The 26,178-nt window shown below is 45.7% G+C and overlaps 1 protein-coding gene across 2 annotated transcripts in view; it reads right to left on the bottom strand.

The window, feature by feature from the left end:
* Positions 1-26,178, bottom strand: part of LOC138282511 (oxygen-regulated protein 1-like) — an 896,912-nt gene that overhangs the window by 511,209 nt on the left and 359,525 nt on the right. For both annotated transcript variants that reach the window (XM_069220189.1, XM_069220190.1), the window contains exon 4: positions 1,898-2,061. In XM_069220189.1, coding sequence (XP_069076290.1) covers positions 1,898-2,061 — 164 coding nt within the window. The remainder of the gene's footprint in view (positions 1-1,897; positions 2,062-26,178) is intronic.

Here is a 26,178-nt window from a genome sequence, read left to right as displayed (position 1 = left end):
AGCCCACGTACCCGTGAGGTCTAGCCCACATAACCTAGGACTTCTTTTAGTTTGCTAACAGCATTGCCATCAGGGCACGAGTGGTTCTCAGTTTGTTTAAACACCCACTTTTAATAAATATGTCACTAAACCATGATGTGGTAGCATATTGTCATCTACACACAGTAACTTTCCTTGAAATGTCCAAAAACCTATCCACTAACTTGCAGCTTTACTGGTAAAACAATATAGTGTGTTAATAGTCAGCGAAAATTGGGTTTCAGAAAACATATCCTTTGCACATCAACACCTAAAGTGTTCTGATTTGTTTTCATCCTATTGAAAAAGAGTTTTCACAACTACTGAAATATATTTCGAAATGTTTGCACAGTTGAATTAGTCATTTAAATGTTGAGTTTTAGGCAAAACCTGACACCCTATATCCTTTTATTTTACATTCTAAGCAGCAGGTCACACAGTTCACCTTACAAAGTACTGGAACTCTGCAGTCAGAATGACAATTAATTGGAAGAAAAACTGACTTTTGACCTCTGTCTGTGACCACAGAGCAAATGTGACATAAGAACAAGATTTAAAGGCATCTTCTATTGCCCCAACACTTTTCAACCCAACATAATAAGGGAGGTTAAGTATTAAAAAATTGCTGACTAGATCAAATACGACTCGCCAAGCAGACTATATGCAGACAATGAATCATGTGCAAATGATTATTTTAAACATTCTGTAGTGTTGTTTTGCTTGAAATACTACAAAAATACATTTGACCATATTTTACATGTGTAAAACTACTTTTGAATTAACATAACAAATTAATGTCCGACAACTGATTTACTTACATGAATATGTTTGTCAGAATAATCAATTCTCGTGTAATGAGCAGTGCTTAATTTGACCCGGTCACCCTGTTGTACGTCACTGGCATTTAATTGCCAGCACCAGCACTTATGACAGCTGTCACTTAGTGGCACTGTTTGTGTAATTTAAAAATGAGCAGAACAACAGTTATTTATTAATTCAAAATACATTAGAATCAACTAATATCTGCTACCAAATCCATTTTTATACCTTTGGGGGCCTTGAAATGTCTAAATTGTCAAACTTGTTTCTTCCACTACCAAATGTTTTCCATATGAATAAAACAAAAACGTAGCAGGTGAATTATCAGCTGCTTGGCAAATGTAAATTTCAAATGAGCAAATATACACATGTATCAAGTGGAATTCACAAAAGATTTCCAGGAGTACGCCTGGAAATTTTGCACTGCCTTTATTTCCAGGTGTACTTCTGTAAATTTTTGTCAACCCAAAAAGTTATAAATCTGTTGCCGCATAAGGTCATAGATTTGCAGCTTTTTAAAACCCCCCAAAAAATTTTATTTTATGTTTTAATCTAGAGGTTGCACCTAGGTAACATTTTCACATTAGTATCAACACTACTTTCAATTTAATTTGTACAGAAAATATAAGCAAATCTAATAAAAAGATAAATAGTGTTTTGATTTTAAATGCTCATATTAATTTACATGAGCCATGCCCAATTTATAACAGCATTAGTATATAACAGAAAATTGACACAAAATGTTGTCTGGGGGCCTATTGAAGTAGAGTACAGGCCTGTGGTATAGAAAAGGAGCGGGTGGCCTCGGTTAAAGCAAGGGAAACGGCTAACCATCAACCCTTTAGGTAGGTGAATGGCAACAATACTCCTGGATAAAAGTCCTGTCAGATGCTTTAGCCGTGGTGACTGTTCTTGATGCTCCATTGAGCCCTACATCTCTGACTGGCTTAGCTAATTTTCTACTTAAAATTTGGAGATCAGTTAGTGGGTAGGTCTCTTATTATAAACTCTTAACATAGAATAATATTACAAATCAACATGACGTGTAGCATTTACTCACTGTGAATATATCTTGATGACCGCTTTGAAAAAGATCTTCTTCACTACCATAAAGAAAAGTAGGTCCGGAAAACCTGTGATGCCCATAAAGGGTGATGTAAACTTGCGCGGTTGTTCCAGCAGATGGCATATCACTGGTGAAGATTGACACTTTCCACTGGCCAGCTACAGAGACATGAATGAAGATTAACATTGTATCTGCCACCAATGTCTTAATTATATCAACAAACTCAGCACATATTTCTTTATGAATGTTTAATGTTTGCTAAATTGCTTTCCTTAATAACATTTAGATAGCCCAGCTCGTTATTGATATTTGGTCTGTAAGGAGACGTCACTTTACTTTTAGGTTAAATCTTCACAGGAGAACTCCTTTCAGTACATTTTCCAATACTTAACATATCCACCTGCTGGAGGACTTCAAAATACTGTAGAAAGTCTGATGGCTAGCCAATTTTGCAGACATTTTGTTAAAAGCAGTTACTTTGTTACAACGCACGCAGCCTGTTGTAATTCCACCAATAATAATCTTTAAATCCTTCCTGCCTAGCAATATATTTTTTAAAGTGAACAATTTGTTTCTACCAGAAAACTAATTTCCATATCTGTTCTATGTTTTACTTTCACATATTCAATCAGAAATTTGCTTGGTGCATATTCAAATGCCTTGTATTCTCCTCCACAGCCATTACTTGCAGAGTAATTAGGAGTACTCTCTTATTTGTGTTGTAATAATTTTTTCTGCTTTTAGGTTTACTTTCAAGCTTCACTTCCAAGTAAGTTTGTATATACATCAAAGTCAGAAAAATGTATAAAACATGCTGTTCTTTCTGTAAAGAAAACAAGTCCATGTAGTCCAGCTACAGATATAATTTGAATGTCACCCACAATCCTTTGATTGAGGCGTCACATGGTAAGGCTTTCCTCACTCACCAGAGAAATGTTTTTAATGAGCGGTCTAGCAGCTCCATTCTGGCTGTCATTGAAATTGTCGTTCATTTCCAAACCCTGTTATACTTTACTATTCATGGGAGAAAAAGTCGGCATCAGGGACAGAACATTGTTTTAGGCAAAGCAGAGAAAAAATGTATCAGCAACTGAGTTGCTTTCAATCCTTGCGCCACTTCTATTCCACCCTTGCAATGCTCCATTTAACATTGTTTCGCCTAATGCAAACTCCTCCTTTGTCTCCCTTTTTCTTTCCTGTTAGGACCTCACCCCCACCATCATTGCATATTTTCTCCAGCACCACCTCCTCATAAAATCTTTTATCGCAAGATGTTTCTATTAACTCCTCCCAACCTCATCATCTTTTCTTGTCTAATTTCCTTATCACTAATCTACAAAAGTCTTTTGATTTGTATTTTGCTTGCATTTAACCCCCACATCTTTAAATGTTTAAGTTCCCCACTTATACTCCATATCATAAGCCTCACAAACGCTCTTCAAGCCATTAGCCTCACCCACTTCTCCACTGCTGAAACATCCACTTTTCTTAGCTGGTTCACTATACCCTCCTCTTTAACCCCATTACAACAAGCATTGGAGAAGCCATTATGGGTGGCCTTGGTAAATTTGTGGAGGGGTATTTAAAAAACATTTATTGCAAGCAGGTGCAAAAAAATTAAATCAAGAAGAAAAAGTCCCAGCACGAGGCGACCATATGCTTACAAAAGTACTTTTAGATTTAAGAACAATTAACCATTGCATTAGTAATAGAAAGCATGGGACTTCTTAGCAGGCAGACAAACTTAGAACATGTATAGGAACACTTTTTAGTTTTAATGCACATCACAGGAAAACCTGATTATTACTGGTGCAAAAAAGGTTGGATTTTAATTACTGAAACCTGAGGAATTAGGTGCTGATTTGAATGTAAGCAGACAGAGTAATTACCACAGCCCTGGTCAAGTACTTCACACCCGCCATGGCGAGGGTACTGCACCCGCCACATTTAGAGATGCCCCCTGCAGATATCTGTTGTACTGTCAGGATGGCCGTCAAAGCGGATTCTGAAATGCACTGTAAATTCACGGACAGCTCTGTCACAATGCCAGAGCTGTACATCACACTTACAACTTTTTTTTTAATTTCAAAAAGAAAATCCCAAGTGGGGATTTTTTTTAAATACATTTAATACATTCTCCAATGGCGTGGGAATCATTTAAAAGTTTTCACTGCACCTTACCACCACGTTTTTAATGACAGTGATGGGCTGTGAAAACAGGCCATCTGTCCCCCCAATCTAAATACAGAGGGCGAGCACATGGCCAAACCGCCAAGGGCCATTAATCCATTGGGCAGTCAGATGTGTGTGTGTGGGTAGTGGAATAGTCTCTGCCATCTATACACTGAAGGTCCGCCTGACTCTAAATGAGGTGGGCGAACCTTCAGGTTAGCGGAAATGGTACTCTGTAGCTGTTGCAATGAAGTGCCAGTTCCACCAACATTTAAATCAGGCACTTAGTACATACAAGAGTCACTTAAAAAATAAAAAAAGATAAAGAACGGAAAGAAAAAAGCAAAGTAAAGCATTGGCCTTCCTAGCAAGTACTTACGTTTACTTCTTGTTAGGCAGATATGCACATGTGATCCGCAAAACACTGTCCCTTATAGAGAAAGAAGCAAATAGTTGAAGAGGATTGATCCATTGATGTATTTGGTATGCTGTGGTGGGTGGAGAATAAAGTGTGACTGACAATTGAAGAAAACAAAGGATGAAGAAGGCTCAGGAAAAGTCCCTGTATGTATGTGTAGATGCATATATTTTTTATTACTGATTTTCTTTTTTTACATGAGGCTGGCGAAACATCAAAAGTTGCGACTAAGCCAGACCTAGAAATACAGTTAGTTCTGAGGTGTACACTTGTACCTACATTAAGATTTACATAATGTTGTAAGGCTAGTAAGTGGGAATTATCAGTGCACAATGTGAATCAAGCAGAGATGCTGTTTTATCCTCAGGAATTTTCCTTTTATTTATTACCAGGGGCCTAAACGATTTTGTAATTCGGCATCACTTCTGTTCTTCACAGCCTTCAGTCAGATTCCTAAAACTATTTAGACTTGTAAAACACACTGAGTTAAAAGCAAAAATTACTGCATTTATGAGTGCAAGGTAGTCCCAAAACTCCACCTTTCGCTTGTAAAGCCTTTTATTCCCATGACATATTACCGCATGTGAGCATAAATGTCAGAGCATTAAATCCTACAAAAGGTGTGGAAACGGTGTATTTCTTGGCCTAGTAAGCACTAAAAATATGTGAACACCCATAAACACATTTTGTGGCTATTATTCACTAACTCCTCTTTGAATCTATCCTACCATGAAAGGGTTGGAGATTTGCTCCTGATAATGTCAGAAGTAACTCTGGTTCTCTGGTAAAGAGAGGTGGAAGGGGAATATATTTTCCCATCGGAGGAAAAAGAAAACAAATAAAAGTCCTAGTCTCCAGTAACAAGCTGACTGCTAAATGCCATGGCGGAATGGTCTTACTGACTTCGCTAGTTTTTTTCCTTATGTCTAATTGATTATCCTTCCTTTTTGACAAAAATCTGCCCACCAAAAATAGGGAGTGTCTTGGTCCATCTGGACTCTACCCTAAAAGGCCTACAAGGCTAACAGCCTTATACTCATTTGGAGAATTATCGTTAAAGTTTAAGAATAACGGCAGTAGAACAGATCTACGTTCCACCTGTAAGGCAGGATAAACAAAGTTTACATTCCTAGAAATATGCACTTGGCAAATACACAAAGAGAAAATATGATGATGTCCCCAGAGGCTCTTAGTGAGAAACCACTCAACCTTGCCAAAAAGATTGTTCTTTTCTCGTCTTGTGGTCAAGTAAAGATTTCATATAGGGTTGCAGTTTATAGACTAAGCCAACTCTGCTATGATTTTATCCTCATTTAATTTCGAGCAATAACCAAAATTAACTGCAATGGACATCTAGTTCCTTTCATTGGAACAGAGATCTTATCAAAAGTTCCAACGAGGACCCTTCTGCAGAACGAATTAACTGGAACCCAAACCAGCAGGTGCTACAGCAAAGGAGTTTGAGTCCAAAAACGAATCTCATCGCTTATGTGGCATCGAATGGGTTAGCAAACAGATTTTATACAGTATTTTAACTCTTACTTTACGTAGGACACACCACAGACCGTCAGGTATATATTTTGAGTAAATACTTCAGGGTGATAGGAATTTTAGCATTGTAGATAGCTAATAGATTGTTAAAGTGTCAAAGATTAAGAGTGTCATTAGGACCCTGGCGGAAGGCGGAGAAGCGGCGGTAAGACCGCCAACAGGCTGGTGGTCTTTTTTTTCGTATTATGACCATGGCGGTTACCGCCATGGTCATCCGCCGCTTCTCCATTCCGCCCGCCAGGGCGGAGACGACTGCTGGGCTGGAGACCTGGGTCTCCAGCCAGGCGGCCGTCACTATACCGCCGGCGGTATTTTGACCCGGCTGACCGCCATGGATTTCATGCGGTTTGAAACCGCCAAGAAATCCATGGCGGTGAGCACTATCAGTGCCAGGGAATTCCTTCCCTGACACTGATAGGGGTCTCCCCCACTCCCCACCCCCACCCTGACTCCCTCCCCTACCCCCCCACCACCCCTGCCACCCCCCAAAAGTGGCAGGACCCCCCTCCCCACCCGACCCCCAACATAACATCACTCATACACACACGACATGCACGCAGGCACCACCAACACACATACACGCACACACACCGACATACATGCCAACATCCACACACACAGTCAGACACGCACACCCACATTCAAACATACACGCACACATCCATACAGACATACCTACAGACATACACGCACTCATTCCCAAACACACAACACCCCCGCAAGCATATCCGCACTCACACACCCCCTTTACATACACACACGCACACCCCCATGCACGCACACAACACCCCCCCACCCCCTCCCTTCACGGACGATCGACTTACCTGGTCCGACGATCCTCCAGGAGGGGACGGGAGCCATGGGGGCTGCTCCGCCGACACCACACAGTCAACAGAACACCGCCACGGCGAATCACAGGACGTGATTCGCTGGGCGGTGTTCTGTTGGCGTGGCGGTGGAGGTGGAGCAACCTTCACTTCCCCGCCTCCCGCCAGTATGGCTGTTGGCGGCTCTCCGTCCGTAAAAGGACGGAGAGCTGGCAACGGTCATAATAGGCCGAGCGGCAAACCACCACCACTGGCGGTCTTCCGCACGGCGGTCCCTCTGCGGTCTTGGAAAAAGACCGCTGAGGTCAAAATGACCCCTTTAGTGCTTTTTGAACTTCACTCCGCATATGAATCATGGCCTTACCACTTTGATGAATCGTGTGGTGTTGCTTGCTTAAGTGGTGAAAGAACATTCTTCCAATTGGGAATCCGTTTTTATATATATTCCTGCCCCTACAGCTATCTGAATCAAAAATATTTCTCCTTCTGCCTCTGAATGCCACCACCTTACTTTGTGCGATACTGAAAAATAGTGGTTGCCTAACACGAGAGTAAACCCAGGCCTTCTTTCCATTTCTTAATTTGTAAATAAATATGTGCCGGTGCCCAAAACTCTCCTTTGAAACACACGGCTGCTTCAATTAAATGTGCGAGGACAGAATACTGAGGCAGTGTAATCCTGAAACCATCTCAGGCACTTTAATCCATTTACAGCCACTCCCTGCCCCTTCAGCTCACTTTTGCAGCTTTCTCTCTTTGTGAGGCTTTTTCGATTTTCTCTTCCTCCGTCTTTCCCATATGTGTCTTCTGCTTCCATTAAACGCCTGATGCAGAAAAATAAGTGTTGGTTCCCATAAATAAGTGCAAGTGCCCCCCACCGGAAACCACTGGCTCAAAATAAGGACTGCTCCTTTCAGACCATCTGGTGAGAAATCAAACAGTATCACATTATCTGCATACAATAAGCTTGGTAGGAAGCAGTGTAAATATGAGAAAACTCTTGTCAAGGACGTTCAATGAAAACAATAAAGGAGCAAGAAGATAGCCTGACTTTTATCCATTTTGAGTATTGATCCTCAAAGACCACAATATACCATGCTTATAGCGCCTTATACTAGGTGAATGAATAAATGGCATTTATTAGCTTCAGTAGGTGTGGAGGAATTTTAAGTGCAACCAAAGTACCCAAAAGTGAAAGTCTATCAATTTGGTTGAAACCTGTTGAAAAATCAATAAAAGCTGCATAGACTGAGTGCCCTCTAGTGCTTATGTATCGTATCTTTCCAAGATAAATTATGCAACAGCTATATTACCTAGTGTAAACAGTTCAATTAATCATGTGTTGTTGCTTGCTTACAGCCCTACTGTTCACATAATATAATTTCATTGTTAGGGCTGGAGATGTATGAAAATATTTTTAGCAAAGCCCATGCCCACAGAATCTAATAATGCTATTTATCAATGGCTATTTGGTGAATTTTATGTGCCCTTGTGTGAATACTGCCTGTCTAGCAGTGATAAAAGAGTGAACCGAAATTTGCTTTAAATTTCAGGATCCTCTTTAAGGACTACTAGTCAGGGTCTGAGGTCAGTGCAAACTTCCCAACAGAAAATATGAAGCCTTGATATAGGATTGCCCTACTCTGTTTAAGTGCATGGACATAAATTCTTAGGCCCTCATTATGACATTGGCGGTAAATACCATTTACCGCCACGCTGATGGCCACCAAATTACCCCGGCGGCGGATATCCGTTCACCATATTATGACACACACACACCAATCCAACAGAATTCAGCCACACACACAAATCTGCCAGCCCAAAGGTCAGTGCTAAAGTGGCGGTATCAAAACCCACACTGTTACGCCAACAGAACAACGCCCACCACATTATGACCCACGAATCACAACGGCAGACATTCAACGTCAGGAAACCATTGGCGGTACGCACCGCCACGCTCACAATGGACACCCATATACAAAACAACACTACAATGGACAATTCAAATAACACACGCCTGACACCCATACACACACCACTGTAAAACACACACCCACAGTACTCAAAGCCCTTTACGACTACAAATCATTGCCAACAGAGAGATACCAGGACCACTGACACAACTAGAGCCACACACTACTCACACCTATATATCACTCACTACACATCATACACCCCAACACATTACCCAACACACCAGGAGTATATGTCAAGACACCAACATCTGCAAAATGAATTGCCAGAGGGAACATTAAGTGCGCATAAAAGTGGGAAATATCAGCATGCCATTGCTACACAGATTACAACAAAACTCATTGAAATGTAGAGTTACACTTTCCTACCTGTGTGTCATTGGAAGTTTTGATGGATCACAGAAGTTCTGTTGTCCTCATCTTCATCCTCTGCCTCCTCATTCTCACTGTCCACAGGGTCTACTGTTGGCACACGGGCATCTCCAGTCTCCTCCTCCTACAGAAAAGGGGCATGGCATCTGAGGGCCAGGTTATGCAACATGCAGCATGCCACTACTATTTGGCAGACCTTCTTGGGTGAGTAGCACAGGGATCCACCTGTTAGATGGAGGCACCGGAACCTGGCCTTCAGGAGGTCAAAGGTCCTTTCAACTATCCTTCTGGTTCGCCAATGTGCCTCATTAAACGTTCTTCTGCCCTTGTCCTGGTATTCCTCACAGGTGTCAGCAGCCATGATAGGTTTGGGTAACCAGAGTCACCTGCAAATATTGAGGGACAACATTTAGCCACACACTATCCTATATGGCCCACACCATACATATACACCAACATATACTGGGTGGGAACCAGGGCTCACCAATTAGCCACACCCTGTGCCTCTGTAGTTGGCCCATCACATTTGGGATGCTGCTATTCCTCAGAACAAAGGCACCATGCACCTACCCAGGAAACTGAGCACTGACGTGGGAGATGTACTGGTCTGCCAAGCACACCACCTGAAAATGTATTGAGTGGAAACTCTTACGATTCCTGAACACCTGTTCATTCTGGTAGAGGTGGACAAATGCAATATGTGTTCCATCCATCGCCCCAATTATGTTGGGGCTATGTCCCATTGCATAAAACTCGGTCTTCACTGTGGCCAAATCCTCAACCTGGGGGAAAACAATGTAGCTTGCACATGTGTTTTATCAGGGCAGACAACACTCTTGTCAGCACATTTGAGAACATTGGCTGTGACATTCCTGCTGCCAAGTCCACTGCCCCTTGGAAAGGACCAGTTGCCAGGAAATGGAGTAGTGATAGCACTTGCACAAGAGGGGGGATCCCAGTGGGGTGACGGATAGCAGATATCAGGTCAGGCTCCAATTGGGCACACAGCTCTGTGATTGTGGCCCTGTCAAGTCCATAGGTGAGGATAAGGTGCCTGTCCTCCAGTGTTGCCAGGTCCACCAGGGGTCTGTGCATGGGGGATGTCTCCATTTCCTATTCATCCACAGCGGTAGGAATCTAAGGGACACAAGAGTGAGGAGCCAGTCACAACCTGAACAATGGAGCTACAACAGTAGTTAGCAGTCTGTAAACATGTAATGGTCAGTGTGATTTGTCCAGTTGTGCCAATACCTCTTGTGATGCAGCATTAATCCAGAGGCCTTCCCCCCCCCCGAAATGGCGTCCGCCTGTCCTGTGTGGAGGGAGAGGTGGAAGTGAGGTAATTCCGCTGACGTTGTGCGCCGCTGCGGGAGGCGGTCGGGAACCGTTGTGCAACTCCTCATTGGTTAACAATGGGCCCTAGGGATACAGTGACCAGTGGTGATCTACGCCGGCGGTGAAGGTATGCACTGCCACGGATGTGACTGCCATTTCCTACCTGATTCCTCACTTGCTACCTGACCTCCGATAGGAGAGGACCTACACTGCATGTGCTGCTGTGGCCTGTGTATGGAAGCTACCATGGCCTGTGTGACCGGGGAAAGGGCTCCAGCCTTCACTTTCAGAGGAGTTGGAGAGACTGGTGGATGGGGTCCTACCCCAGTGCGGACTGCTATATGGGCCTCCAGACCAACAGGTGAGTACACTGTGGGCACGATGCGTGTGGGAAGGATGCATAGAGTCGTGTGTGTGAAGGCCTCGTGTAAGGGGGGGTGGGTGGATGTCCTCTTGGTGGCGTACAGGTTATGTGCTGGGCTATGAGTGTGCCAAAGGTGATGGAAACGGGTATGGTGGGACATATGTGTAACAGGCTGGACTGTTTGTCTAATGGTATTTTCCTGTGTGTATTGCTTCTGCAGGTCAGTGCCCATAAAAAGAAGGGTATATGGCATGCCATTGCCAAGGAGGTGCGGACCCTGGGAGTCTATGGCAGGCGGAGCACCCACTGTCGCAAATGGTGGGAGGACCTGAGACGCTGGGCACGGAAGACGATGGAGGCCCAGTGGGGGATGGCCTCCCAACGAGGAAGGGGTGCCTGTCGAACCCTGACCCCCCTGATGGCTCGCATACTGGCGGTGGCCTATCCAGAGCTGGATGGGCACTTGAGGGCATCACAGCAGCCACAGGGGGGTGAGTACAGTGGCCATCATTACAACTTACGCATGGTAGGGTGGTATCCGGGTGGTGGATGTGTGTCAGTTGGGTGCCCCCAGACCAGGTCTGACATTGCAGCATAGGTCCCCTGGTGGCTAGGGTTCTGAAGGGATAATCCTGCTACCTAGCTCTTAGGCATCCACTACGGGTCAGTGCTGCATGAGTCCCAGGTGTGCTGCGATTGCCGGGGTGTGCCCCTCCCCATGGCTTGGTGGCTAGAAATATTAGTGTTAGTGCAATGCATAGTGCGTAGGCCTGTTCCCTGTGTGAGGGTGCTGTGTATGCCAACAGTGGTGTTGGTGCAGGCATTGACCCAGTGTATCCTTTGTCTCTCCCCCCCCTTTTTTCCCTTTTTTGTTTTGTCATCCTGTCCTTATGTGCATTAGCATCATCTGACGGAGGAGCAGAGGCACCAGCGACAGAGGGAGCTGCATCCCACAGGACCCAGGAGGCAGAGTCCACTGACGCTGAAGGCACCAGTGGGACGGAGGCAAGGGGAGCACCAAGGCAGAGACTGGAGGGGACACTTCAGACACAGATACCTCCTCCGATGGAAGCTCCCTGCTGGTGGCGGACACTTCTGTGACCACCCCAGCTTCAGGTACAGCCGCCACCCCCGTACCAGCACCGCCTTCCCAACATCCCCTCATCGAGTTGCCTGTGCCCGCTCACCTAGGAAGGTGGGCATCTCCTTTGCTCCAGGCACCTCAGGCCCTGCCCCAGTTAGCCCTGCTGTTCTGATAGAGGAGGCTATTGACCTCCTGAGATCCAGCTCTGTAGGGCAGTCAACCATTGTGAATGCCATCCAGGGGCTGGCAGCCCAGATGCAACAATCTAATGCATTCCTGGAGGGTATTCACACTGTATTGGCGGCCCAACAGAGATCAATTCAGGCTCTGGCCTCCTCTCTGATGCAGCCATTGCCCCTGTTTCTACCATTTCCCCTCCAATTTCCACTGCCCAGGCCCATTCTCCTCAACCGCAACCCATCCCAAGCACACATACAGACTAGCATGCTCACAAGACAACACCCAAGAGTGTCACAGGCAAACACAAGCACCACACTTCATCCCACAAGCACTCACGCAAACACCATACAGTTGCAGACACTACAACATCCACTGCCTCCACCGTCTCCCTCTCCTCCCCCTCCACCACCTCCCTCCCAGTCACGTCCACACTCACACCTGCATGCACTACTTCATCATCCACTATCAGCATCATGACCACACCAAGCAGAACACACACCTCACTGGCAGACACCTCCACGACATCCATGCACACGTCCCCTGTGTCCTCTCCCACTGTGTCTGTCCCCCCTCCTAAAGTACACTGTAGGAAAGTCCTCCTTTTTTTGCCTGATCACCCCCACTCTTTTTGGATAGGTACTGGTGGTTACTGACTCTTGGCTGTGCCCTGGGTACTGCTAACCAGTCCCAGGGCCTGTGCTCTGTGTAAAATGGATATGCAAATTAGGCTAATTATAATTGGCTAAGTTAACCTACCTATAAGTCCCTAGTATATGGTAGGGCATGTAGGTTTAGGGGCCACAGCATAGGTGGTGCACACCTAGGTGCACTGCTGAGGTGCCCAGTGTCATTTTAAAAGCAAGCCTGCCTTCCTGGCTGCTTTTAAATTAAAGTTATATGCAAATTCGACTTTGGAATTAAAGGTACTTCCAAAGTCTTAAACTACCTTATTTTTACATATGAGTCACCCCTAAGGTGTGCCCTATGTGCCCCTAGGGCTGGGTGCCACGTAACTATAAGCAGGGACTTTATAAAAATAGATTTATAAGCCCTGGTGAGGTAAAAACAGCCAAATTCGTTTTTCCCTCATTGAAGTAAATGGCCTTCATAGGCTAGAATGGGCAGACTTTATTTTAAATTTTAAAGTCTCCTTAAATGTTACATACCAAGAATTTGGTATCAAATTAATTGTTGTAATAAATCCCACAACTTCCAGTTGTTGGATTTAATATAACTTGTTCAGGTAAAAAGTTTAGACTTTACCTAAAAAGTTGCCAATTTCAGCTCTGCATTGTTTTTGCTGCTGTGCTCTGATTGGCCAGCCTGCAGCAGCTTCTACCAGGCTACTTTGATGAGGTGTGAAGTGGCCTGGCTTCACACAAAGGAATGTGCTTGGGGGAGAGAATCTCCCCTCAGCAGATGGTGAGGCAGGAAGGGGGAGGGCTGCCAAACTGGTCTTCAAAGGCAGAGAAGGACATCTGGAGCACCCAGCAACACCCCCACATCCTGCAACCCCAGACAGCTAGGTGCCCCCTTGATTAGATTAGGAGAGGGCAGGAGAGGGGTGTGTTTATGATTTTTAGCCACACCAGTGGGTGGGCTCAGCCAGATGTAACCTCCAAAAATCAGATTCAGCCATGTTGGATTTTTAGAGACTGTTGCCTTTTGGGATGGATTTTTGCCACACTTCCCAGGAAGTGGTCATCACAGGGGGACGACCCTGTACCTGATTGGAGAACCAGGGCCCCCCTGCTTTTCACCCAGGAGCAAGAATAAAACTGGCAGACCTGCCCCCACACCTCAGATCCCCGCCAACTTTCAAGAAGAAGGAACTTAAGGAGAAGAAGGACTGCCCTGCTGGACCCTTGGCCTGCACCTGGACCCTGCACTCAGAAGGACTGCACCAGCTGCACACTTGGGCTTCACCACAAGAAAGACTTTGCCTGGCTTCAACTGGTTCAAGGAGGGACTCCCTGTTTGCTACAGGTGAAAAATTGCTATCCAGAGTCCCCTGCACCAACTCCTAAAAAAGAGACCAGTTGACCACTGCCCAGTGGCCAAAAAGGAGTTTGCGCCAGGTGCATTCTGGGAGTTGAAGTCCGCACCCCCCAAGGACCATCACAGAACTTCTGGACCCTTGGGGTGAGCTGTGGACCCCAAAAGAACCTTAAAAGAACATCTGGGTGAAGCCCCAGAAGTTTGGAGAAGATTTGACAAATTTTGTAAAAAAGCTCCAGAGAGGGACCGACCCGCCGCGGAAATTCTAGCCGGCTTGCCTCAACCGCGACCCGGCCTGACTTCGTGGTTCGTCCCGGTAAAGAAAAACATCCGAAAAAGAGACTAAGTCCGAACGTAAAAAGTTGACCGGGACCTCCCAGCCATCGTATCCGAGAAGGGCTCCACGGACGTCGGATCAAGATCCAGGTTTACCCCGGTCGAAGGATTTTCATCTCGAAAAAACGACTAAGTCCGAAGGTAGAAATCACCACCGAGGAAACCCACATCGCGTATCCGGACAAGGGCTCCAGGAGGTCGGATTCAACTGGCAGGTTCGTCCCGGTGAAGAAAAACTTCAAAATAAAGACTAAGTCAGAAGGTAACTTTTCAACCGAGACCTCCCTCGACTTGTAGCCGAGCAGGGCTCCATCGCGGTCGGCCTGAAACTTTGACTTTGTCCCGGTCCTGGTGCAACCAGATGACCCGATTGGCGCTTTTTGTTTCTAAGCGCTAGAAAAATAATAATACTTTAAAAATTCATATCTCCGGTTCCCCTGAACCGATTTTAATTGTTTTTGTGTCATTTTAAAGATAAAAATATAAACTATTTTTATAAATTGGTTTTGGATTTTTAAACTGTTTCCTGTGTTTTATTTAATTACTGTTTTGTGATATTTGAATGCTTTACACACTGTCTCCTAAGTTAAGCCTTGACGCTCGTTGCCAAGCTACCAAGGGTTGAGCTGGGATTAATTTACTGAGACCTAACTGTACCTAGGTGGAGGTTAGTGGCTTGTTGCTAGGTGTAGGTACCTACCTGCCCTTACCAATAACCCATTTTCCAACATTTTTGGTGGCAGCGGTGGGATCCTGTACTTGTGTTCAGTATCACGTTACAGTTTAAGTAAAACAAATTAAAAATCCTTTAAATTGTCTTAGTGCAAAAAAAAAATTTTTTTTTAATTTTTAATTTTACATTTTTACTTTTTTTATTAATTATTAATTTGGATTAATTTCAATTATTGAATTTTTGTAATTTTTCTAAATTCTTGTTTCCAATTTTTGCAAAAAGTTTTTGTTGACACAAAACTAGGGAACCATGGAGCTTGATCTGGCTAGCCTACCCACACTGACAGTAGTCCAGCTTAGGGGGTTGTGTATTGAGAGAGGGTTGCCTGCAACCACTGATCTCAGGAAGCAAATCCTGATTAAATCCCTGACAGCATGGGCTGAGGCCCAAGAGGTAGAGACAGAGGAAGCTCCAGAGGAGGAAGAAAAAGGGGAAGATGCTAACTCTAACCACTCAGGGGAGAGAAGGCATCTGAGCCTAAGTGAGGAAGAGGAAGAACGGTCCTCAATAGATACAGTCACTAGGGGCAGACCCAAAGCTAGTGGTAGGAAGGGGGTCCCTTCAGGAGGAGAGAACCCATCCATCAGAGAAAGAGAGCTGGAGGCCCAGCTAGCATACATAGCTTTGGAAGCAGAGAAGCTGGCCCTAGAAAAATAAAAGTGGGCAAGCAAAGAGAAAAGAGATGGTGGCAGCGATAAAGAGGCTGAGGTGTCCCTGGGTGGGGGTTTTGCCCCCAGATTACCCAAAGGGGTGGTTCCTGCCTATGTAGAAGGGGATGACATAGATAAGTGGCTGGGGGCCTTTTAGAGGGCCCTCCAGATGAGGAAAGTCAAGCCTCAGTACTGGGGTTCACTTCTTTGGGAGTTAGTTCCCAACTCTGGGAGGGATAGGCTCCTAACCATGAGTGGGGAGGATGCAGACTCATACCCCAGTATGAAGAGTTGCTTGACTAAAAAGTTTGGTCTGACCCCAGAGCAGTATAGGCTCAAGTTTAGGGACACCCAAAAGACAAGCACCCAGTCCTGGGTGGACTTTGTGGACATTTCAGTAAAGGCACTGGAGGGCTGGATACAAGGCAACAGGGTAAGTACCTTTGAGGGGCTGTACAATTTGATTATGAGGGGGCACCTTCTAACTAATTGTGTCCAAGAGAGGCTCCGCCAGTATCTAGTAGACTCTAGGTTGACCAACCCCAGAGAGCTGTGGGAGGCAGCAGATGACTGGTTAAGAACTAGGGTTAACCAGAAACCCCCAGGGGGTGATCAGAAAAAGGGAGGACATGGTTCTTCTCAGGGGAAGAACCAGGGGAAAGATGATAAAAAACCCAAAGAGTCCTCACAAGAGTCCCCAAAAACTTCTCAGGGAGGGGGAGCCCCGAGCCAATTCACTTTTAAAGGGAAAGGGTATCAGGGAAAGAATTTTGATCCTGCTAAAGCAGGAAGGTTTCAGGAGCTTGCTAAGGCCGGCAAGTGTTTTGATTGTCATCAACCTGGACATAAAAGAGGAGATGCTATCTGCTCCAAGAAGCCCCCCACTGGTGGGCAATCCCAGGGGATTGCTAGTGTAGGGTTGGGGGTGGAAGTTGGCCCAGGGGTGGAATCAGGGTACACTGAAGTCACCTTAGTATCCGTGGGTGGGGTGGACATTGCAACTATGGCCACCTTACCTCCCATCATGGAGAGGTATAGGCAGAGGCCTAAAGTCAATGGGACTGAAGTGGAAGCTCTGAGAGATACAGGAGCCAGTGTGACAATGGTCACAGAAAAGCTGGTTTCTCCAGAGCAGGTCTTACCTGGTGTCTTCCACCAGGTGACTTATGCAGATACCAGAACCAAACTCCATCCCATGGCTATGGTGAGTCTGGAATGGGGAGGTGTGACTGGCCCTAAAAAGGTAGCTGTAGCTCCTGCCCTCCCAGTAGAGTGTCTGCTGGGAAATGATCTTGAAGCATCTGAATGGTCAGAAGTGGAGAGAAGGGTCCATGCACAGATGCTGGACCTCCCTGAATGGGTGTGTGCTGTGACCAGGTCACAGGCAGCACAACAGGGAAATGCTGGACACTTGGACCCTGGAACAATGGGCCATGCCTCCAAGAAAAAGAGAAAGGGCACTGGGTCTGGATTGCCAGCCCCAACAAGTACAGAGGGTCAGGAAGAATCCAACCCTGAGGGGGAGGATCTGAACTCTGAGGGAGGGACACTTTCCCTGCAAACTATGCCTGATTTGGCAGAACTGCAAGGGGCAGGTGGGCCCACCAGAGAAGATTTGTGCCAGGGACAAAGAGAGTGTCCCACTCTTGAGGGCCTGAGGCAGACTGCTGCCAGGCAAGAACAAGGGGATACCAGTGGGTCCCACAAGGTTTACTGGGAGGATGGAGTTCTCTACACTGAGGCAAGGGCCCTCAAACCAGGGGCTACTAGGAGAGTAGTGGTCCCCCAGAAGTATAGAGAATTCCTCCTTACCTTAAGCCATGATATCCCCTTAGCTGGTCATTTGGGACAGACCAAGACCTGGAACAGGCTGGTCAACCATTTTTATTGGCCCCAAATGTCAGAAAAAGTCAGGGAGTTTTGCAGCTCCTGTGTCACCTGTCAAGCCAGTGGCAAGACAGGAGGCAAACCAAAGGCTCCCCTGATACCACTGCCAGTGGTTGGGACTCCCTTTGAGCGGGTGGGGATTGACATTGTTGGTCCCCTAGACCCACCAACTGCTTCAGGTAACAGGTACATTGTGGTGGTAGTGGACCATGCCACCAGGTACCCTGAGGCAATACCCTTCCGGACAGTCACTGCTCCCACAGTGGCTAGGGCCCTACTTGGTGTGTTCACCAGAGTGGGATTCCCAAAGGAGGTGGTCTCAGATAGGGGCACAAACTTTATGTCAGCCTATCTGAAAGCCATGTGGGATGAGTGTGGTGTTACTTATAAGTTCACTACCCCCTACCACCCACAGACCAATGGTCTGGTGGAAAGATTTAATAAGACCCTGAAGGGCATGATCATGGGTTTGTCTGACAAACTCAGGAGGAGATGGGATGTCCTCCTCCCATGCCTGCTGTTTGCCTACAGAGAGGTGCCACAGAAGGGGGTTGGATTCAGCCCCTTTGAGTTACTGTTTGGGCACCCTGTAAGAGGCCCATTGTGCTTGGTGAGAGAGTCTTGGGAAAAGCCTCTCAAAGAATCCAAGGAGAATGTGCTAGATTATGTACTGGGCCTGCGGTCACGCATGGCTGAGTATATGAAGAAGGCAAGCAGAAACCTGGAGGCCAGCCAGGAGCTCATGAAGCTCTGGCATGATCAAAAGGCTACCCTGCCTGAGTATCACCCAGGACAGCTGGTGTGGGTTTTGGAGCCCATGGCTCCTAGGGCACTACAGGCCAAGTGGACTGGGCCCTATCCAATTCTGGAGAAAAAAGGTGAGGTCACATACTTGGTGGACCTTGGCACCCCCAGGAATCCTCACAGGATCCTGCATGTTAACAGGATGAAACCCCACCAGGACAGGGCAGACATGACCATGCTAATGGTCACTGATGAAGGGAAGGAGGAGGAGGGTGAACCTCTGCCAGACCTCCTGTCCTCAAAGGCAAAAGATGGGTCAGTGGAGGGAGTGGTACTCTCTCCCAAATTGACAGACCAGCAACAAAAAGACTGTAAGCAAGTTTTGGGACAGTTTGCCAGTCTGTTCTCCCTGACCCCAGGACTCACCAATTGGTGTGTCCATGATGTTGACACTGGTGACAGCTTGCCTGTCAAGAACAAGCTGTACAGACTGTCTGACCAGGTCAAGGCCAACATCAAAGCTGAAGTGGCTAAGATGTTGGACCTCAAGGTAATTGAGCCCTCTGATAGTCCTTGGTCCAGTCCAGTGGTACTGGTGCCCAAAGCTAGTCCCCAAGGTGGGAAGAAAGAATTGAGATTCTGTGTGGACTACAGAGGTCTAAACGCAGTCAATAGGACTGATGCTCACCCCATACCTAGAGCTGATGAGCTCATTGACAGGTTGGGGGCTGCCAAATTCCTGAGCACATTTGATCTGACCTCAGGATATTGGCAGATTGCCTTAAGTCCAAGAGCTAAGGAGAGGTCAGCATTTTCCACACCAGAGGGCCACTTTCAGTTCAAGGTGATGCCCTTTGGCATGAAAAATGCTCCTGCCACCTTCCAACAGTTGGTGAACAGAGTCCTATCTGGGTTGGAATCTTTCAGTGCAGCTTATCTGGATGATATAGCTGTATTTAGTTCCACCTGGAAGGACCACCTGGTCCACCTGAAGGAAGTGCTTCAGGCCCTGCTTCAAGCAGGCCTGACTATCAAGGCAAGCAAGTGCCAGATAGGGCAAAGCTCTGTTGTGTACCTGGGCCACCTTGTTGGTGGAGGCCATGTACAACCTCTCCAGCCCAAGATCCAGACTATCCTGGATTGGGAGGCTCCAAAAACCCAGACTCAGGTCAGGGCCTTTCTTGGCCTGACTGGGTACTACAGGAGGTTTGTTAAGAATTTTGGGACCATAGTGGCCCCTCTGACTGAGCTTACCTCCAAGAAACAGCCCATGAAGGTCATTTGGACCCCAGAGTGTAAGAAAGCTTTTGACACCCTAAAACAGGCTATGTGTTCAGCACCAGTGTTACTGGCCCCTGACTATAGCAAGGAGTTTGTAGTGCAAACAGATGCTTCAGAGGAAGGGATTGGGGCAGTGTTAGCACAAGTTAATGAAGAGGGCCATGATCACCCAGTTGCCTTCATCAGCAGGCGACTACTCCCCAGAGAGAAAAAATGGAGTGCCATTGAGAGGGAGGCCTTTGCTGTGGTCTGGTCCCTGAAGAAGTTGAGGCCTTACTTGTTTGGCACTCACTTCCGTGTACAAACTGACCACAGACCTCTCAGATGGTTGATGCAGATGAGGGGGGAAAACCCCAAACTGTTAAGGTGGTCCATTTCCCTACAGGGGATGGACTTCACAGTGGAGCACAGACCTGGGACTGCCCATGCCAATGCAGATGGCCTTTCCAGGTTTTTCCACTTAGCTGATGAGGACTACCAGGGTGTAGGTTAGTACCCATCACCTTTCATGTGGGGGGGGGGCAGTGTAGGAAAGTCCTCCTTTTTTTGCCTGATCACCCCCACTCTTTTTGGATAGGTACTGGTGGTTACTGACTCTTGGCTGTGCCCTGGGTACTGCTAACCAGTCCCAGGGCCTGTGCTCTGTGTAAAATGGATATGCAAATTAGGCTAATTATAATTGGCTAAGTTAACCTACCTATAAGTCCCTAGTATATGGTAGGGCATGTAGGTTTAGGGGCCACAGCATAGGTGGTGCACACCTAGGTGCACTGCTGAGGTGCCCAGTGTCATTTTAAAAGCAAGCCTGCCTTGCTGGCTGCTTTTAAATTAAAGTTATATGCAAATTCGACTTTGGAATTAAAGGTACTTCCAAAGTCTTAAACTACCTTATTTTTACATATGAGTCACCCCTAAGGTGTGCCCTATGTGCCCCTAGGGCTGGGTGCCACGTAACTATAAGCAGGGACTTTATAAAAATAGATTTATAAGCCCTGGTGAGGTAAAAACAGCCAAATTTGTTTTTCCCTCATTGAAGTAAATGGCCTTCATAGGCTAGAATGGGCAGACTTTATTTTAAATTTTAAAGTCTCCTTAAATGTTACATACCAAGAATTTGGTATCAAATTAATTGTTGTAATAAATCCCACAACTTCCAGTTGTTGGATTTAATATAACTTGTTCAGGTAAAAAGTTTAGACTTTACCTAAAAAGTTGCCAATTTCAGCTCTGCATTGTTTTTGCTGCTGTGCTCTGATTGGCCAGCCTGCAGCAGCTTCTGCCAGGCTACTTTGATGAGGTGTGAAGTGGCCTGGCTTCACACAAAGGAATGTGCTTGGGGGAGAGAATCTCCCCTCAGCAGATGGTGAGGCAGGAAGGGGGAGGGCTGCCAAACTGGTCTTCAAAGGCAGAGAAGGACATCTGGAGCACCCAGCAACACCCCCACATCCTGCAACCCCAGACAGCTAGGTGCCCCCTTGATTAGATTAGGAGAGGGCCGGAGAGGGGTGTGTTTATGATTTTTAGCCACACCAGTGGGTGGGCTCAGCCAGATGTAACCTCCAAAAATCAGATTCAGCCATGTTGGATTTTTAGAGACTGTTGCCTTTTGGGATGGATTTTTGCCACACTTCCCAGGAAGTGGTCATCACAGGGGGACGACCCTGTACCTGATTGGAGAACCAGGGCCCCCCTGCTTTTCACCCAGGAGCAAGAATAAAACTGGCAGACCTGCCCCCACACCTCAGATCCCCGCCAACTTTCAAGAAGAAGGAACTTAAGGAGAAGAAGGACTGCCCTGCTGGACCCCTGGCCTGCACCTGGACCCTGTACTCAGAAGGACTGCACCAGCTGCACACTTGGGCTTCACCACAAGAAGGACTTTGCCTGGCTTCAACTGGTTCAAGGAGGGACTCCCTGTTTGCTACAGGTGAAAAATTGCTATCCAGAGTCCCCTGCACCAACTCCTAAAAAAGAGACCAGTTGACCACTGCCCAGTGGCCAAAAAGGAGTTTGCGCCAGGTGCATTCTGGGAGTTGAAGTCCGCACCCCCCAAGGACCATCACAGAACTTCTGGACCCTTGGGGTGAGCTGTGGACCCCAAAAGAACCTTAAAAGAACATCTGGGTGAAGCCCCAGAAGTTTGGAGAAGATTTGACAAATTTTGTAAAAAAAGCTCCAGAGAGGGACCGACCCGCCGCGGAAATTCTAGCCGGCTTGCCTCAACCGCGACCCGGCCTGACTTCGTGGTTCGTCCCGGTAAAGAAAAACATCCGAAAAAGAGACTAAGTCCGAACGTAAAAAGTTGACCGGGACCTCCCAGCCATCGTATCCGAGAAGGGCTCCACGGACGTCGGATCAAGATCCAGGTTTACCCCGGTCGAAGGATTTTCATCTCGAAAAAACGACTAAGTCCGAAGGTAGAAATCACCACCGAGGAAACCCACATCGCGTATCCGGACAAGGGCTCCAGGAGGTCGGATTCAACTGGCAGGTTCGTCCCGGTGAAGAAAAACTTCAAAATAAAGACTAAGTCAGAAGGTAACTTTTCAACCGAGGCCTCCCGCGACTTGTAGCCGAGCAGGGCTCCATCGCGGTCAGCCTGAAACTTTGACTTTGTCCCGGTCCTGGTGCAACCAGATGACCCGATTGGCGCTTTTTGTTTCTAAGCGCTAGAAAAATAATAATACTTTAAAATCGGTTCAGGGGAACCGGAGATATGAATTTTTAATCGTTTTTGTGTCATTTTAAAGATAAAAATATAAACTATTTTTATAAATTGGTTTTGGATTTTTAAACTGTTTCCTGTGTTTTATTTAATTACTGTTTTGTGATATTTGAATGCTTTACACACTGTCTCCTAAGTTAAGCCTTGACGCTCGTTGCCAAGCTACCAAGGGTTGAGCTGGGATTAATTTACTGAGACCTAACTGTACCTAGGTGGAGGTTAGTGGCTTGTTGCTAGGTGTAGGTACCTACCTGCCCTTACCAATAACCCATTTTCCAACATACACAAACACAAGCACTCAGGCACCCAACAGCCATCCACCTCACAACAGCATACAGTCCATGCACCTGCACCCAAATCCAGCAGACACCTCCAACAACCACTCCCTCATCCTCCACTCCCATTCCTTCTCCCTCTTCCGGCCCCACTGTCCCTAAAAAACTGTTCCTATCCACCATTGACTTCTTTCCTACCCCTCCCCCCACCATCCTGCATGTATGGCCAGGGTATCATGAACCCAGCCAAGCACCTAAGCCACACAGTCCACGGGCCCAGTTCCACCCACAACCACTCATGGTGGAAAGGAATCCAGGCCACATTTACTGAAGGGGAGGGAGCCTGCACCAGCCAGTCTGAATGGGAAGGAGCCTGCACGAGCAGGCAAGAAGAGCAAGGAGCCTGCACCTGCCACCTGAAAGACCAAGGAGACTGCACCAGCAGGCAGGAAGGACAAGGAGCCTGCACCAGTAGGCAAGAAGGCCAAGGAGCCAGACCATGGTGCCTGTTGTTTCTGCCCTGCCGGTCGGTGTGGTACATTGGCTGTCTTTCGGAGATCTTTCCACCATGGTCATAATTTGGTGGTAGTTACCGCCAGCCTGTTGGCGGTATTACTGCCACTTTATCACCGACCGCCAAGGTCGTAATGAGGGCCTTAATGTTTTCAGCAAACCTTTTTTTGTATGTAGGATAAAGTATTCTATACTATACATTATAAGGAGTTTACAATTCTCATGGTGTTCTTTTTCCATATAGAGAAATGAGGCAATTGTTGAGTTCCTTCATAAGGACACAGAAGTCCGGGTTGACATTCAGTATCACTTTGTGCCTGATGCCCACATCCTAACTGAATGAAATTGACAGCTTACCCTTTGCAAACAGTTACCGCCTGCCCCAAATGCTAGAACTCATTACAAGCTTTGCAGTTAAAAAAACACATCTGTGCTCCATCTTGTGCATCATAAGGAAAGAGGAATGCCACCACCTTCCTAAAGAATTGACAAATAAGTACAATATTTTTCACAATGACAATTGTGAATTTCAGGACCTGGCGTGCTACGCTAAATAAGACTTTGCATTCGCAAGGGCAGTTACTCTGGATTTGCGAGTGCAAAGTATATTAATGCATTTTATCATTAGTTGCACTATCACTCTACCCTCATTGCAATGTCTCTTGCTCCTTCCTTGGAAATAATTCTTCTAATTCGAATTTTGTAGAATTAAGGACTGTCAGAACAAGCATACCAAAATGCAGCCTGCAATTTGCTGAGTTGAATTTTAGGCACTGTAACAAACTGCTAAAAGCACCAGCTTGTCCTACTGTAATGAACTTCAGCAGTGAAACAAATTAACTGCCACCAAGAAAGTGGGCTAAACAGTTAATCTTCTTTTGTGTGTTTCAGTGGCAGTTGCTGTTGATGATCCCGCCTAGGAAGCTGGATTTTAGGTCTGTAAAAATAAGGTTGACTGTCTTTTAGAGCTCATGTCATCACAACAAAAGCACGTGGAGAGAATTTGGGTCATCTTAGTCAACTATTGGTACGTTCTGGTCAGCCTCTTTGAACAACCTTTGAAAAGAGTATGGGCTTGATTACAACTTTGGAGGAGGTGTTAATCTGTCCCAAATGTGACGGATATACTACTAGCCGTATTACGAGTTCCATAGGATATAATGGACTCGTAATACGGCTGGTGGTATATCCATCACTTTACTGTCACTTTTGGGACGGATTAACACCTCCTCCAAAGGTGTAATCATGCCCCATATTCCATATTTTTGACCAGAAGGAGAAGTCTTTTCATTTTCATTAACTATTTGGTATTAGATGTGTTAATCTTCGTATGAAAGAATATTTCTCACTATAGTACATTGATGATGTAACAAATAATCCATGCACTGTAGTGGATGTGTATTGGTGCTTCTAAAAAAGTGTTTTGACCTTCCTGTTGATGCTGCCGCAGCTGTGATCTTGCACCTCAATGTGTTTTTGCTTGAATGTGATCTGTGGTCCAAAAAGTGTTCCCCCATTTCTGCTTCTAAATGTGATGCAACGGTGCTGCGTGCTTTGCATTGTATGTGATTCTGTCCTAAATAGTGATTTTGCACATAAAAGTGATGTTTTCACCAATATGAGACTTTACATGTAAATGGGATTTGTTGTCCTTACTAAACATTTTCTTCACTTGTGTTGATGCTGCTGCAGGTATAATTTTGAACCTTAAGATGCTGTCAGCCAAGTTTGAGTTTATACTGATGCACACCTTTTACATTAACTGTGACATTTTTATACTTTTTTTTTCTCTGTATTGAATGATACCGCGTGGCTGCTTCTCGTGGCTGTCCCATGGTGAATCCCATTCTGAAGATAAATAGCTTACACATTTTCCATTATGAGCTTCATATCAGATCAGAACAGGACTTCAAAATGCAGGTAAGAACACCACAAAGGTTCTATTCTCTATACATACTCAAAACGATCTACAAATATCAGAAACAACGAGCCCTGACTTAACTTTTTTCAACACTTCCTCCCATTCTGGTTTCAACAGCGCAATTGAGCTTTTACTAACTCTTGCCCTGTCTTTGAGTAACACTGCACGAGGCAAAACTTTCTTAACATGTACTGGTTCTGTAAAAATAGACTCACCTTTGGGAACAGTCACACGTTTACCAATGAGAAAATAGTAACCCTCCTTGATCTTTTTGCCCTTGGTGGTAGTCACAAAACTACAGTGCTTGGAATGGAAAAATAGAAGTGCATGTACTCTGCATAAGAGTACCTGCTTGATTTTGAGAAATGCCGGTACTGTCCAATGAAAAGTATTACATTTTTCTTGAGAAGTGCCGGTACTCTCCCTCTCAAAACAGAAAAGTGACGGTACTCAGTTCCGGACAGTACCGGCTCATTTAAAGCACTGCCAAACTATGATAAGCTTTGTTTTAATTTTGTTTATTTAGACCCTCGCTTTCACTTTATAATTATTTGCACTAGATCAGTCAGTACTATCCTTCGACATTGGTGTCAAAAGTGTCATCCTTCCCTTCCAGGTAACATGAAACTGAAGAAAACTACAGACTGTAGTTTGTTATAACTGCAAACCTTTGTGTGAAGATCCTTTACCACATCCATGTTTAACGCCACAGCAGTTGGTATCTCTTCCTTTAGAAACCTATTAGTGTGCTCCATTTGACCATTAGCAGATGGACAATGCAAAGGCACCTTTTTTTGTTTAATGACATAAAATAAAAACGTTCTAACATCTTCTCTGAAACAATTGTGTCCAAATACCTGATATCAGTATTTTTGGGACACCTTCCATGAAAAAATGTTCTTTAGAAACCCAGTGATAATATCAGTAGCTGGACAG

Source organism: Pleurodeles waltl, chromosome 2_2, assembly GCF_031143425.1.
Source record: "Pleurodeles waltl isolate 20211129_DDA chromosome 2_2, aPleWal1.hap1.20221129, whole genome shotgun sequence".
Lineage (NCBI taxonomy): Eukaryota > Metazoa > Chordata > Amphibia > Caudata > Salamandridae > Pleurodeles > Pleurodeles waltl.
This window is presented reverse-complemented; position numbering and strand designations above follow the sequence as displayed.